Below are 13,837 nucleotides of genomic sequence, written 5' to 3'. Positions count from 1 at the left end.
ATGAATGTTTGACATTAACATCATGCATACCGTGAATCTGACATACTTATCGGGTATGTTGGCACTGAACCCAGTACGCTAAATACGTGTAGTCGGGTTGTAATAGCGGCTCAAGTGCTAGTTTGGGAGGCTTTACAAGAGATTTTGTTTCACATTTGTTTGTTTTTTATATACGAGACACAATAAAATGAAGACAAAAATGCCTCAAATTTGTCTTGGTACATCTTTAGCACAATTGCAGACAGGAACAGGATCATTTAAGTTTGTCTTGTTTGCTAGCAAATAAAGGTTAGGTAATTCCTAATCAAACACCAAAGTTTGTCTTGCGGGTTTGACTTTTTTCTTTCGAATCAAATTTAAAAAAAAATAAAAAAAAGAACACAATCTTAGTGGAATTAAAACTGCATCTGGCCCTGCAAGGATATGATTTCATATGATTTGTTAATGTGTGTTTTTTTGGAAGCGTTTCACTCCAAAAATGTAGAATTACGATTTGCGTGTTCTGAAAAGAATGTACCTTCTCTTGATAAATGGATGATATTTTCAGAACGGTTCAGTTCAACGGTTTTACCTTTAATGTCGTAGAAGAAGCTTTTTTTGCTACTTTCAAAAGACAAGATCAATATGAGAAATTGCAGCACAGTCGAGATGTTTATTGGTTTTCTCTTCACGTTTATCGTCCATGTCTCTTAGCAACTACGCCATAACATCAGCCTGACTTGAATTTGTCACAGTCACACATGCCAGATTTCCATACTTTGATGCAAATATAAATATAGATTCTTCTCTGTTTACTTTCTAGCTCAACAGCCAGAACAGGAGCAGAGTCCAACAGTTCTCCATCCAAACCCAACGGGCAGAGCCACAAAGTGTGTTTGGTGTGTTCGGATGAAGCCTCCGGATGCCACTACGGGGTGGTGACGTGTGGCAGCTGCAAGGTTTTCTTCAAGAGGGCCGTGGAAGGTTGGTCTTTTTCTTCAACTGCCCACTCCTGCCTCGTTTCCACCAAGCACTACAGTGGAGTTGCTGAATTTCCATTTGAATGATCGATCAATGAAATTGAGACAAAAGCGAATCATTACCTGTATTTACCGTCTGGCGAACTGAACTGTAGCGCCTGGTGGAAAGGTGGATTTCGGCGTATCGTTGAGCGACGGGGTCCCGGCTTTTCCCACAGATTGGTGGTCGGTGACCCCCGTTGCTTGTGACCTTTGCGGGACCCTTAACATCTGCGATCCAACACCCCCTCCGCCTTCCCCTGACTGCACAAACACCACAAACCTTTTGCATAGCTTGTGACTTCCAACTGTAGTTCTGGCCAATTTTCTGACTACATCTTTTTGCTTTGTGGGATAACTCATCAGTTTTTTGGATTGACAGAAATATGCTCACAAGGCTTAAACAGGATATACACATCGATATGTAACATCCAAGAGCGACTTTACACGTCATAATTTTTTTTTTAAATGTCCGAAAAAATTAAATGGAAGAAGGAAATTATGACTCTCATAGTACGTAAGTGGTGTATTCATTACGATTAACACAGCACATAAATGTTTCTTCTAGTACTGTAGAAGCAGTGGTGCTACTGAGCTTCTAGACTAGGGATGTTCACGCGCAAGTTTATGCACCCAATGCTTAGACCTTTTTAAAGCCCTTCCATAATCAAAACCTATATTGAAAAGGACAAAATACTTTCAAATTAAACCTGATGATTGCGATATGTCTAACCCACTTTACCGGATGTACAACCTTAACAAAATCCAAACAAGTTTTGTGTGTGTGTGTTGTATTGCAATTCAACATTGAAGGGTTGGACAATTTTTATTTTTCAGAAAAATGTTACATCTGTTATATTTTTTTGTTTTTCTCCCACCCCCTCACATCCTTCCTCAAACAACCACCTGCCCTCTCCATTTTCTGGTCCTTTTCTCAATGGCGAAGGATGGAGAGCACGACAAAAGAGTGATGGTAAATAAATGCAACTTTTACCAATAATAATGCTAATCATTTCGGTGGATGATTATGATGATACGCTCCCTGATGATTTGTCTCCCCACCCCCAGCCCATGTTTTGTAACCTTGCTTGCAAACACGCTCAGCCACTTCTCCTCACACTGCATGAAAATGTGGATTCAAGCCTTTTGCTAATGGTATTGGTGTTGCTGGGATTAACAAGGTGCGCCTTAGCATAAGCACACAGTGTACTGCTTAAGTAATTGTATGTTCAACGTGTTACCGCTTAGGAAAGTTGATTTGTGTATCTAATTGAAATTCTAGTTCACCACCAGCCGAGTGTGAATGTGTGAGCGCTTGAATAATGTATCAAACGTCTTTGAGTGTCCAGAAAAGCGCTCTATATATGATTATTATTATTTAATTGCATCGTAAATTCATGCCATACAATTATTGTGCCGATTGTCTAGATTCCATATGACTGATGATCTCTAATTAACTTCGTCTCAACCAAAGAAAGAGACGACATGTATTTTGTTTGTCCCCACAAATCATATTTATCATGTGAATTCAAACAAATATGACTTCTTATTTTTTAATTCCAAACCTTCCTTTTAATCAACAAATCATTCACCCTGCCCATCAATTATTCACATAATCTACAAAGGAATTTGTTGCATCGCATGTATCATATTATTTATTTTTGAATGTACTTCCAATTTTTTCTACAGTGGTGTGTTTTCCCACGATTGCTGAGAAATAAATGATACAAGCAGCTGCTGGCGCTTGAGCCTTCTCATTGTACTCCAGAGTTAAAAGTGAGCAAGCAGCAAATATGACTTGCTGCCTCTTGTGACACCACAAATTGCTGTTTTACATCGTCGTTTGCAAAATCGCCGGCGGCTGCAAGCGGCGACCGAACTGGGCTGCCACGGTGTTGTCACGCGACGCGGCGCCAAGCCCACAATTCGATTTCTGGCAGTCGATTGCCGACTGATTCAGATCTTTTTTCAAACCTGCCGCTGTTCCACCTGGTAGCCTTCACAACAACACTTCATTGTGCCAATGACGTCATCTGTTGCTGAAGCAGACAGAACTCAAACTCACAGAAGGCCGCGCAAAGTGCTCACGTAACAGCAACTATGCATTGGATTTCAACATCAACGTTGATTATTTTGTTGTTAGCTGAAGGGACACAGCATCTCTCAATCCTCAATCTGCTTTTTTTTTCCTGCAAGCTGTTGTTGTAACATCCTCATGTGGATTATTCTTGACGAGTAGTTCAGGTAATATCATACTACGCATGACCTTTGTTCCCTTTAAGGCAAATCTATTTAAGAGGATTAAGGGAAGAAAAAAAAGGCCCGCGTGATAACTTAAAGTATGCAACATACTCTTGGAACAGCTTATAGCGGCTCAGTCACTTTACCTTGTGAATGACTGTGAAAAAAATATATATAATAACAATTATCTGGTTGATTAATTGTGTCTTGGGTCACAGTTGAACTTTTTCCTTGCTGTTCCTCTGGGCAGCACTATACGTACTAAAAGTCATACGTTTCTACGTATCAAAAAGTTTAAGTCAGCTTTCGTATTTGTAGGCTTGCTTACATAACTCGTGGTCAGACAACGCGTTACCTGATCTATAAAAGTAAACATGTTCAACCTCTAAATGTCACGCTTGGAGCGTTTTGTCATTAAAATGATGATGCGTCAATTGTGCAAATGGAGTGGGAGGGTCCGTGTTCCGCCAGTTTGAGAAAGAACAACCTTAAAATGTGGAATGTGCAAATGAGCTTTTATGTCTTATCACAAGTCGTGTTCAGACTTGAACTTGTCTTCTGTGACATTGCTGATCCTTCCCTTGCACACTTTTTCATACTAATGTCTTTCTTTTTCTCCTGTTTTTTTTTTAAACAGGTCAGCACAACTACTTGTGCGCAGGCAGAAACGACTGCATCATCGATAAGATCCGCAGGAAAAATTGTCCAGCCTGCCGCTTCCGCAAATGCCTTCAGGCTGGAATGAATCTGGAAGGTAAACCTTCATAATATTAATGTAACAAATGTTAAATAATAACTTCCATGGAAACTATTTCCTCTAAAATTACTGTTGTCCACATTTTTCACTTGAGTAACATGATCCCGAATCAAAAATAACACGGCTCCCATTTGTGGACTCGAAAGCAGACGACATATTGGCTTAGTACAAAGACCTGATTTTCGGCCAGACCGTTTGCGTCCAAAGGTCACCGCCACTCGCGCTAAACCGCTAAAGCTCACCAATCAATATCTTATGAGTGCATTTGATTCCGTGCCAGAAAATAAAACAGCAGACTGTCGGACCCTTGATCTGATTTGATTTAAAAGATGCTGAAATAATGCTTCACTTCACAAATGCTAAGACTTGATCATGTCATGAGAGATGAGAACAACTTCTTGACACAATACATGAGACAGAGCGGCAAAAATAAAAAGTCTGCATTAGATATCCATAGAAGCACTTTCCACAAGTCTGTCATTTCATTCTCCTGAGATTGAAAATGATGATCAATGCAGTGTCTGTGTGAGGCAAGGGAGGACGTCTTAGAGGGATTTGATGGACACCGCTGTTGTCATAGTAACCTTGGAAGAGGAGATGGAATAAAAATAGGGAGAGAGCATGGAAGCGTCCGAGGTGTACTGTAGATATGTGCCCGAGCCCGCCATAAAGATCATCCGACCTCCATTTGTACTGACCCATCTTCTTCATGCCCCATCAGCGAGGAAGAACAAGAAGCTAAAGAGGAGAGAGCAGCAGAGCCTCAGAGTGGCGGAGCCCGTCCGCGCCATGCCCGTGGCGGTCATCCCCGCCTGCATGCCCCAGCTGGTGCCCGCCATGCTGTCGGTGCTCAAGGCCATCGAGCCCGAGATCATCTACTCGGGCTACGACGGGACGCTGCCCGACACGTCCTCGCGCCTCATGAGCACGCTCAACAAGCTCGGCGGGCAGCAGGTCATCTCCGCCGTCAAGTGGGCCAAGTCGCTGCCAGGTAATGAGAGGCCGCTCTGGCCGGCCGCGCCTTGCTCGCTCACTCGCCTTCTCTTCGGCGGTCTGGCTTGTAATTAACGCCGGCGGGTGGAAATGAGAGCCAAGTCTGAGTGGAAAACAATGGAAACGTTTTTTTGTGTGCGGGCGCCTTTCTTTTTCTCCCTCCCCGCCTTTCTGCCTGCCGAGCATTTACGTCATCAGTCCAGTAGTCCAAAAATTGGTTCATTCAATTCGATTTGATTTGAAACAAAACGCTATTTCATAGACACTTTTAATATCATGTCATTTAGTTGCAGTCATTATGTTCTTGCTCATTTTAATTTTAAAACATTTAATCAATGATTTTAATATTTACTAAAACACAAATAAAATGGATGGATGGATGGATGAATGTCATTGAGTGAAATCAAACCGTGCTGTCGGCACTCGAGACGATAATGATTGGCTCTTATGAGGCACTTCACATTTGAACCGAGGCTTTTAGCTCATCATGTTAAATGCCGAAGAGGCATTAATGAGGCCAAGATAAGGTTCATTTTGTCTTCTGTAGCAAAAGCGGACAACGTTCAAGGTGTGCAAGTACAGTATGATCATATTGGATGATTCTACCGATCGTTTATTCGAGTAATCGGATAATAAATGATTTTACATGACCAACACAAAGTGGTCCCTGGCTGCCAACCTATTTTGTATCCAAAAAGTGCTACGCTATTTGTTTTCACCCTTGTTGCGCCACATTCACAAGAATGACATCACATAAGTCACGAGGTGCACATAAAACATGGGCAGGGGAAGAAGGAGTTAAAGCCAGTGGCCAAAAGATGACAACGAGCCGTGGCAAATTGAAAGTGCTGCTTTTGCTGTGCGCTGATCATGAGAAAGCAGCCACATGACCTGTTAATCGCTCAAAGTATTCTCTTGAGGATTTGTTCCTTTTGATTGCGAATGCTGCTCCACAATACCCACAGTTCACATTTCTCTCGCATGAAAAGAAAAAAATATACAAAAGTACAGATGAAAATGTAACATGAGCTTTTTTTTTTTGCTTCTTGTTTCCTTGGCTTTTTATTGCAGCAACATTTTGGCTTGTCTGTTTGTGTGTGTTACAATTTTTTTATTATTTTGTCTAATAATGAATCAGATGAATCAGCTAAAAAAAAAAAACATGCTTTAATATGATCTGAAAAATATGAGTGTAGACCTTTTCAAAATTCCGCTGTTGTATTGAAACTCATGCCAGGCTTCCGTAACTTGCACCTGGATGACCAGATGACATTGCTGCAGTGTTCGTGGCTCTTCCTCATGTCCTTCAGTCTGGGCTGGAGGTCGTACCAGCAGTGCAACGGGAGAATGCTCTGCTTCGCCCCCGACCTCGTCATCAACCAGTGCGTATGTTGGTCGGGGTCACGGTTGCATGAAATAGGTCACAAGTGCAAATTTAGAAGGGAATACAACCAAAAAAAATAAAATAAATTACTTTCCCTTGCTTTTTGGACACCAATTATGCATTATGCTTTCCGTCGGTACAGAGTTGGTGATCTATTTATGCAACTTGTCTGGATGATCATCACATTGACTATTGCAGCATTACCGTGTTACCTGTCTTATTGTCTTACTTTTTCTTCAGAGACCGCATGAAGCTCCCCTACATGACAGAGCAATGCGATCAGATGCTGAAGATCTGCACGGAGCTTGTGCGGCTGGATGTTTCCTACGACGAGTACCTGTGTATGAAAGTCTTGCTGCTGCTCAGCACAGGTAATTATCAAGGGTTAACCTTGATCATAAATAGAGATGCAAATGATGGAGAAACAGAAGAAGCTCACTGGGAATGTTTGGCAGATGCACTCAGACAGCAGAATGTAATTTCTACTCATTTCCAACTACTCCCCGAAGGCAGGCCAACGCTATCAGGTCACGACAACTTTGAATAATTCGCTCTCGGGTTGATTCAGTCGGATTCCTGACGACTGACGTCACTTGTCGCAGGCTTCATGTAGGACGAATAACAACAATCAGATGATTGTTAAACGGAAGCGCTACTGTACATTTATGCCTATTCATTTCCAATAGTACAGATATTCAACTTCCCACACCCTTCAATACAATTTCACTCACTCGGTAGCGCTGCTTGCCCATGCACAATTGCCAACGCAATGTAATTCAGTCTCCATGGAAAAATATGACTTCATGATGCTAACACATTGTTTTTGATGGCCAATGTGGTTCTCAGGCAGATTTCAGTTCTTTTTTTTATCGATGTGTATGTGTGATGGGAGTTAAATATTTTCCTCTCTCAGCCTGTTCATTTTATTCTCTCAGCGTCTCTCCCAACACAATATCCACAACAAACTAATAAAACGTCGTGGTATCCTCTGGAGTTATGGAAACTCAATTTCAGTCGTGCTCCCTGTGCTTTGACATAATCTTCAGCCGCGGGCGTGTTATGTTGTCATATTGCAAGCTACGTATATAAGCAGCACTGGAGCTGCCTTACCTGTCCATTCTGTTGACTGGTTGTTCATTAGCATAATCAAACTCAGGCACAAGATTCCCACGGGGGGATTAGAAGCCTCTGCAAATGCTCACATTTTATATCATGGAAAAAAGGAATTGCTTGTCAGAGACAGTGAAAACAAGCACGTATTTAATATCATAGTCATCGTAAGCCGTTGTAACATTTTTTATTTTTTTTTCTACTCTGCATGTGCGTTCAGTGCCTAAAGAAGGGCTGAAGAGTCAGGCGGTGTTCGACGAGATCCGCATGACGTACATTAAGGAGCTGGGGAAAGCCATCGTCAAGCGAGAGGAGAACACCAGCCAGAACTGGCAACGCTTCTACCAGCTCACTAAGCTACTGGACTCCATGCAGGGGGTGAGCACACACACACACACACACACACACACACACACACACACACACACACACACACAATTTTGGTGAAGTGACTATTGACTGCAATGCGTCTTTTCTTGTAGATGGTAGAGGACCTCCTTCAGATTTGCTTCTACACGTTCATGAACAAGACGCTGAGTGTGGAGTTCCCTGAGATGCTGGCGGAGATCATCACCAACCAGATACCAAAAGTCAAAGACGGCAGCGTCAAGCAGCTGCTCTTTCATCAGAAGTGAGAATCGTCGGGTGTCCAGTCATGCCTTAAAACGCTCCCCACCGATTGCCCCCTCCCTCCACACCAACTCGCCACTTTACCACATCCTCACTCAGGTTTGGCTTCTAAATTTGAATCTTTCGAGGAAACATGTTTTGCTCCCTCCTCTCAATTTGGTGGTTCCACGCTATCCCCATCACGCTCTCAATCATCCGCCGCCGACCCTCAGAATGTAATGTTGAATGAAATATTTTTCTTATATATATATATATATGTGATAGTATACCTGAGCTGCTTTCAGCTTGTAACAAGCAACAAAACTCAGCACATAAAAAAAAAAAAATCTCAGCGACTGAAAAAAACATCTATGTATATTTTCCTCTTGTTGTATTGCACACACTCACGCTTTTAAGTCCATTTAGCAACAGTATGTACAAGTGAGAAGGGAAATTAGTGCCTTTCAGCTCAAATTCATAGCTGTTCAATCCATTTTTTTTTTTTTGTGGGGGGTATTTTGTTTTTACATGCTGAACTTTGCCCTCAACTTTTCCCAGCATGGAAACATTCTTGAGTGAGAAGAAAGACAAAAAAATCATGTACACAATCAGTTTTGAAAAAGCTTGCCATGTTGTAATCTCATTGAAAAAGTGTCAAAATTCCAAGAATGAAGTCATCATTTTAGAGGGAATAATTACATAACTAAATGATGTATTGTTTCTCCCATTTGGTAAGCTATGTACATTTTTGTTTGAAGTTGATTTTTTGTCTCTTCAGTTTTTCATTTTTCACATTCATGCAATATTATGACTTTTTTTTCTCTGCTCATGCTCATTCAAGACTTGTGAATAAGAATTTTTCATGAATGTGGAATCAACATGTATCTCTATTTGATAGTGTCACAGGAAGAGAATGAACCCTTTAATCATTGACAAGGCATAATGACACAAGAGACCATTTAAAAAGAAAAGAGAGATTTATATGTAGATATAATATATAAAATATTTTTTTCTTTTGTAAGCTGTTTAAAAAAATAAAGTTCTATTCTTTGCTCCGCTATTTTCAAATGAGATGCAAAATCATCTTGGAGAGCAAAAGAAAAAAAAAAAAAAAAGCTCAGGCTCGGTCACTGGTGCCAAAAGTCACAGGAGGTTAGAGATAGGTGGCTTCTATTGGTTTGTGTTTCTTTTTTTTTCCTCCTATGGACTTGTGTGCGAATGTGTTGTGTGTGCGAATGCTCCAAATGTGACCATTTTGCTGCAGGGTGCTCATATAACTATGAGATTCTCACAAGTACACCAGCTTCAATGGACTGAATATTAGCTCTTATAATAACATGCAGGTAACATTAAATATGGTTGCTATTAGAGATGGCTTTTAAACGTACAACTTTATACTGCTCCCATACGCACTATATAAACATCATTCAAAAGAGTGCCTGTCCAACAGTGATGGATAGATAACATCTTTTTTTTTTTTTTACAACACAACCTGGAATCCATTGATTTGTATTATTGGGCTCTGAAAGAGTTAACAGTGCCGTAGGGGGGGTTGCCATAGTGACTGGTCATCCTTAGGGCTAACGGCACAGCAGGCTTCAGGCGCACACATTCACACACACACATAGAAGTACTTGTTTTTCCGTGCTCAACAACCAGCCGAGTCTAATAAGTGTACAAAGGGGGTGCCAAAATAGGCGATGCAGTGCAAACAGAATTGTGCAAAACGCCTTGTTTGTTGTTTATTTGAAATAACTATAACGTGTTGACTCAAGTACGTAGTTATTAGAGGGAAAATCACGCTTCTTTCATCATGTGGTGCCTTTGAGACAAAAACAAAAATTGATTTTTTTACACGCTGAATTTGGTGAAAGGTGTTTGGGACATGCCGGAAATTATTTACAGTCAATTAAAAAAAAAAAGAGAGACCTTTGGAAATTGTTTATCACTTATAAGAGTGTGACAATGTCAAATGAACTTCATAGTGCTATTGACCCATGTCAAGAAAAAAATACTTCACATGCTGAGCCCACTGGATTTAAACTCTGTTGCTAACCAAAACAGCAGCACCCAAACAGCCATTGACACCAGTTACTCTCACACTGCCTTTCCTAACAATTGATTTGATTTATCTATATGTTTCACCTTCATATAAAACCCCCTCATCCTCTACTTGCCAAAATGCACTAAGCTTTAACATATATGCATATCATATCTACTAAACAAAATGGGAGACAGAGAGCCATAAAAAAAAAGAAACAATTCTAAATCAGGAGAGAAAAAATATGTTTCAATATATCCGAGTTATCAAGACATTATCTCACTGTTGTCGGTTTGTGCTAAAAGGTAAACGTGGTGATGATGAGCTATTCAACATGTCTGTCTTGTGAAGTCAATGTAAATGCTAAGGTTGTTGGATTTTCTGATTTTGGGACCAAAGCTGAAGAGCCAACAATTAAAGATAACAAGTATTCAGTTACATTTTAAGTAGCACTTATTTTGAAAGGCATCTTTTTTTCTTTTTCTTGGAACCGTCCCGGAGGCTTTGGATCGCTAATGATGTGAGGACATAGTGGTCACTTTATAACATCCCCATAAAAAAATTTAAAAAAAAAGACAAAAAATTCCCCCAAAAAATAAAAAAGAATGTAAATCGACCGGAGCCAGATGAATATGCACTACGCTCATAGCGGTCAATAAGACTCTATTTTGTATAAAGTATCATCTTTAACGATTTTAAGGGCCGATCAATTTTTTGCTGGTGTGTATGGTGTATTGCTTTGTTCGTATTTCAGTGCAATGTAATAAATACAAACAATGTACAATGTTTGTTTGAGTGGGAGGGAGGAGGTGGAAAAAAAGTTTCTGATATGACTTGTGAATTACTTACACCCGCTCTGTAGTCAGTGTCGATATTTTCACCTCTTTGATTCAATGTTGAATTCTCTGTGTTGTTATTTGGTTGACTGGCAAGAAGTGATTTGACTTCAGACCGATTACACAATAAAGTCAACTGTTTTTCCAATCCGTTTGCTCTTTGTTTCTGTCTAAAACCTGCAGAAAATATTTCAATACAATTAGGCATTGGAAAAAAACAAAGAAATCCAGAAGAACTCCTGCAACATTAATCTTTAATCCTCAAATTCCATCACTTTTTAAGGCTGTCATTAAACTTCAATGATACAAAAACAATCTGAGCATCAAAGCTGGAATAGAAGAATTAAGTTAGTAGGCTAAGAACACAAATGTAAAAATTTCAAACTTCAAAAGAAAAAAAAAAATCATATCAAATGTGTAAAGTTCATTATATCTGTACAAAGTTAAACACCTCACTTCAGATTACAAGAGAGTCTCATAAATAAAAGTAGTCTCATTTCACATTGACGCTTTGTTTTGAAACTCCCAAGAAACCATCCGAGCTACGCCAACAATGTACATGGGGAGGAACCAAATATATTTTCCATTCAAACTTGTATCTATAATGTTTACTTTTTGGAGAGTTTTCTGTGAAACTTTGACTGATAATCAGAAAAAGTAGAAATTTGGGAAAGCAGCAGCTTGGAAATTTGCCCGCTAAAAAAATCACCCTGAGTGACTGTACAAGTTATTTGTAAGTGGATGAAAAATACTATTACTATATACCACTTGTTTTGAAATTGTTCACATTTTTTTACCCACGGCCTAGAAGAGGTGAACATTAACTGACCTTTGGATGAACTTGCATAAGTGTTACCTCGCACCCATCTGCCCGAGGGAAGGGGGGTGGGCTAGGATTACTTTGCACCCATCTGCCTGAGGACCTGACTGCCTTAAATATTATCCAGGTTCATGCTTCTGGAAAGAATAGTCATTTTATAAATGTTCTTGACCTTGTTGGCAGGAGCTCTGTAATCTAATCCAATGTGACAGGACACTTCAAATTGTATTTGACATCTGCGGGAAGATCTTGATAAGCAGTCAGTGCAGTTCAAAAGAAGACAGAAGGGGAGAAACAAGCTCACATATAGTCGGTTCATTCACTTCCACGCACACACGCACACACACACATTCCAGGCTCATTAGCGCATCGTCTTTGCAAGGACTTGGGAAGCCACCCAAACTAATCCAATAACAGCTGGAACCGTAGCGGCTCCCTCCAGTGCAACTCCGAGGTCTCGCCAAAGTCTGCATGCGTCTCATCAGCTCCCAAAATAAAAAAAAGGTGAATTCCCACTGGTGTCTATTATCAAGTCTGGTCCCTCCCTGCACTTGCAGTCCAGTTTGATCTCGTCCCAGTCCAGTGTGGTCCTCCGGTTCACTCGGTGCGCTATAGAAATTCCACATAGTTCTGAGGAATCAGTCCTATTCGACCATCCAACGTCCCTTCCAGCCAGCCTGGCTCCCTGGAGGCGTGAACTACACAAAAATAAAACTACATTTAGTACTCCGTACTTTAGTGATGGGTTTTGTTTTGAATATTTGATTCCATAGATGTCACTCACCATTGTCAAAGATAGTGCCAGCAATAAAGGACAGCTCAGAGTCGTGCTCCGCTTTGCAGGCGTAAAGTGCCCGAGCTCGCTTGCCAGAAATGCTGCGAGTAGAGAAAAGCGCCAATATTAGAGACTTTTGGATTTGCTTTTCAACACGTGTGTCGTTGAAACAGCGTGATGATGACCGACCTGATCGGGGAGGAGTCGCTGGAGGCCGAAGAAACGGGCTGCGGACTGGACGGCGCTGAGAACATGGGCCAGGATGGAGATCGTGGTGAGTTTGGACTGGAGGATAAAGCACTGAAGGATCACAGAAAATTAGATTTTGTCACATGATACAGTGTAAGGAAGTGGGTTTATGATCTAGGATTTTAGACATTCTAATTCTATCCTTACCAGACTGGTATGCTGCTGCGGTTTTTGGGGTGCAACCTAAAAAGACAAAACAACAATGACAATTCATCTAGAAAACGACAGTACACATGGAATGAGAGAAGCTCCATTTTGTTGGTGGCTGTGTTCAGGTGCTCTAACCCTATATGTTACCATACCTACTATTCAGCACAAGGGTTCTATAGTGTGGTGATTAGTATCCTGGACTTTCACCCGAGCGACCCTGGTTCAAATCCCAATAGGACCTCAAATTTTTTATCACGGAAAAATTTGCAACACAATTGCTCGTGTGCTGCCCCATATAACCAATGCACTAAAGCTTAGGGTTAGAGCTAGGTTTAGGGTAAGGTTTAGAGCTAGGGTTGAGGGTTAGAGCTAGGGTTAGGGTTAGGGCTAAGGTTAGGGCGAGGGTTTAGGGTTAGAGCTGGGGTTAGGGTTTAGGGTTAGGGTTTAGGGTTAGGGTTAGGGTTTGGGTTAGGGTTAGAGCTAGGGTTAGGGTTTAGGGTTAAGGTTTAGGGTTTAGGGTTTAGGGTTTAGGGTTTAGGGTTTAGGGTTTAGGGTTAGGTCTAGGGTTAGGGTTAGGGTTAGAGCTAGTGTTAGGGTTTAGGGTTACGGCTAGGGTTAGAGCTAGGGTTAGGGTTTAGGGTTTAGGGTTAGGTCTAGGGTTAGGGTTTAGGGTTTAGGGTTTAGGGTTTAGGGTTTAGGGTTTAGGGTTTAGGGTTAGGGTTAGAGCTAGGGTTTAGGGTTTAGGGCTAGGGTTAGGGTTAGGGTTTAGGGTTAGAGCTAGGGTTAGGGTTTAGGGTTTAGGGTTTAGGGTTTAGGGTTACGGCTAGGGTTAGGGTTTAGGGTTAGAGCTAGGGTTAGGGTTTAAGGTTTAGGG

At 41.0% G+C, this 13,837-nt stretch overlaps 2 protein-coding genes across 3 annotated transcripts in view; one reads left to right on the top strand and one right to left on the bottom strand.

Annotated features, from left to right (window-relative positions):
* The window catches only part of LOC147042924 (glucocorticoid receptor-like), a 27,201-nt gene extending 15,303 nt beyond the window's left edge, over positions 1 to 11,898 (top strand). For both annotated transcript variants that reach the window (XM_085936474.1, XM_085936473.1), the window contains exons 3-10: positions 803 to 963; positions 1,945 to 1,971; positions 3,877 to 3,993; positions 4,718 to 4,987; positions 6,227 to 6,371; positions 6,614 to 6,744; positions 7,704 to 7,861; positions 7,966 to 11,898. In XM_085936474.1, the coding sequence (XP_085792600.1) occupies positions 803 to 963; positions 1,945 to 1,971; positions 3,877 to 3,993; positions 4,718 to 4,987; positions 6,227 to 6,371; positions 6,614 to 6,744; positions 7,704 to 7,861; positions 7,966 to 8,118 (1,162 nt within the window). In that variant the 3' untranslated portion in view covers positions 8,119 to 11,898. The remainder of the gene's footprint in view (positions 1 to 802; positions 964 to 1,944; positions 1,972 to 3,876; positions 3,994 to 4,717; positions 4,988 to 6,226; positions 6,372 to 6,613; positions 6,745 to 7,703; positions 7,862 to 7,965) is intronic.
* The window catches only part of LOC147042923 (rho GTPase-activating protein 26-like), a 27,977-nt gene continuing 24,963 nt past the window's right edge, over positions 10,824 to 13,837 (bottom strand). The window contains exons 22-25 of the mRNA XM_085936472.1: positions 12,961 to 12,996; positions 12,754 to 12,864; positions 12,574 to 12,665; positions 10,824 to 12,487 (exon numbers count right to left, since the gene is read on the bottom strand). Of these exons, the coding sequence (XP_085792598.1) occupies positions 12,399 to 12,487; positions 12,574 to 12,665; positions 12,754 to 12,864; positions 12,961 to 12,996 (328 nt within the window). The 3' untranslated portion in view covers positions 10,824 to 12,398. The remainder of the gene's footprint in view (positions 12,488 to 12,573; positions 12,666 to 12,753; positions 12,865 to 12,960; positions 12,997 to 13,837) is intronic.

This window comes from Syngnathus leptorhynchus, chromosome 17, assembly GCF_054491065.1.
Source record: "Syngnathus leptorhynchus isolate UIUO chromosome 17, UIUO_Slep, whole genome shotgun sequence".
Classification (NCBI taxonomy): Eukaryota; Metazoa; Chordata; class Actinopteri; order Syngnathiformes; family Syngnathidae; genus Syngnathus; species Syngnathus leptorhynchus.
This window is presented reverse-complemented; position numbering and strand designations above follow the sequence as displayed.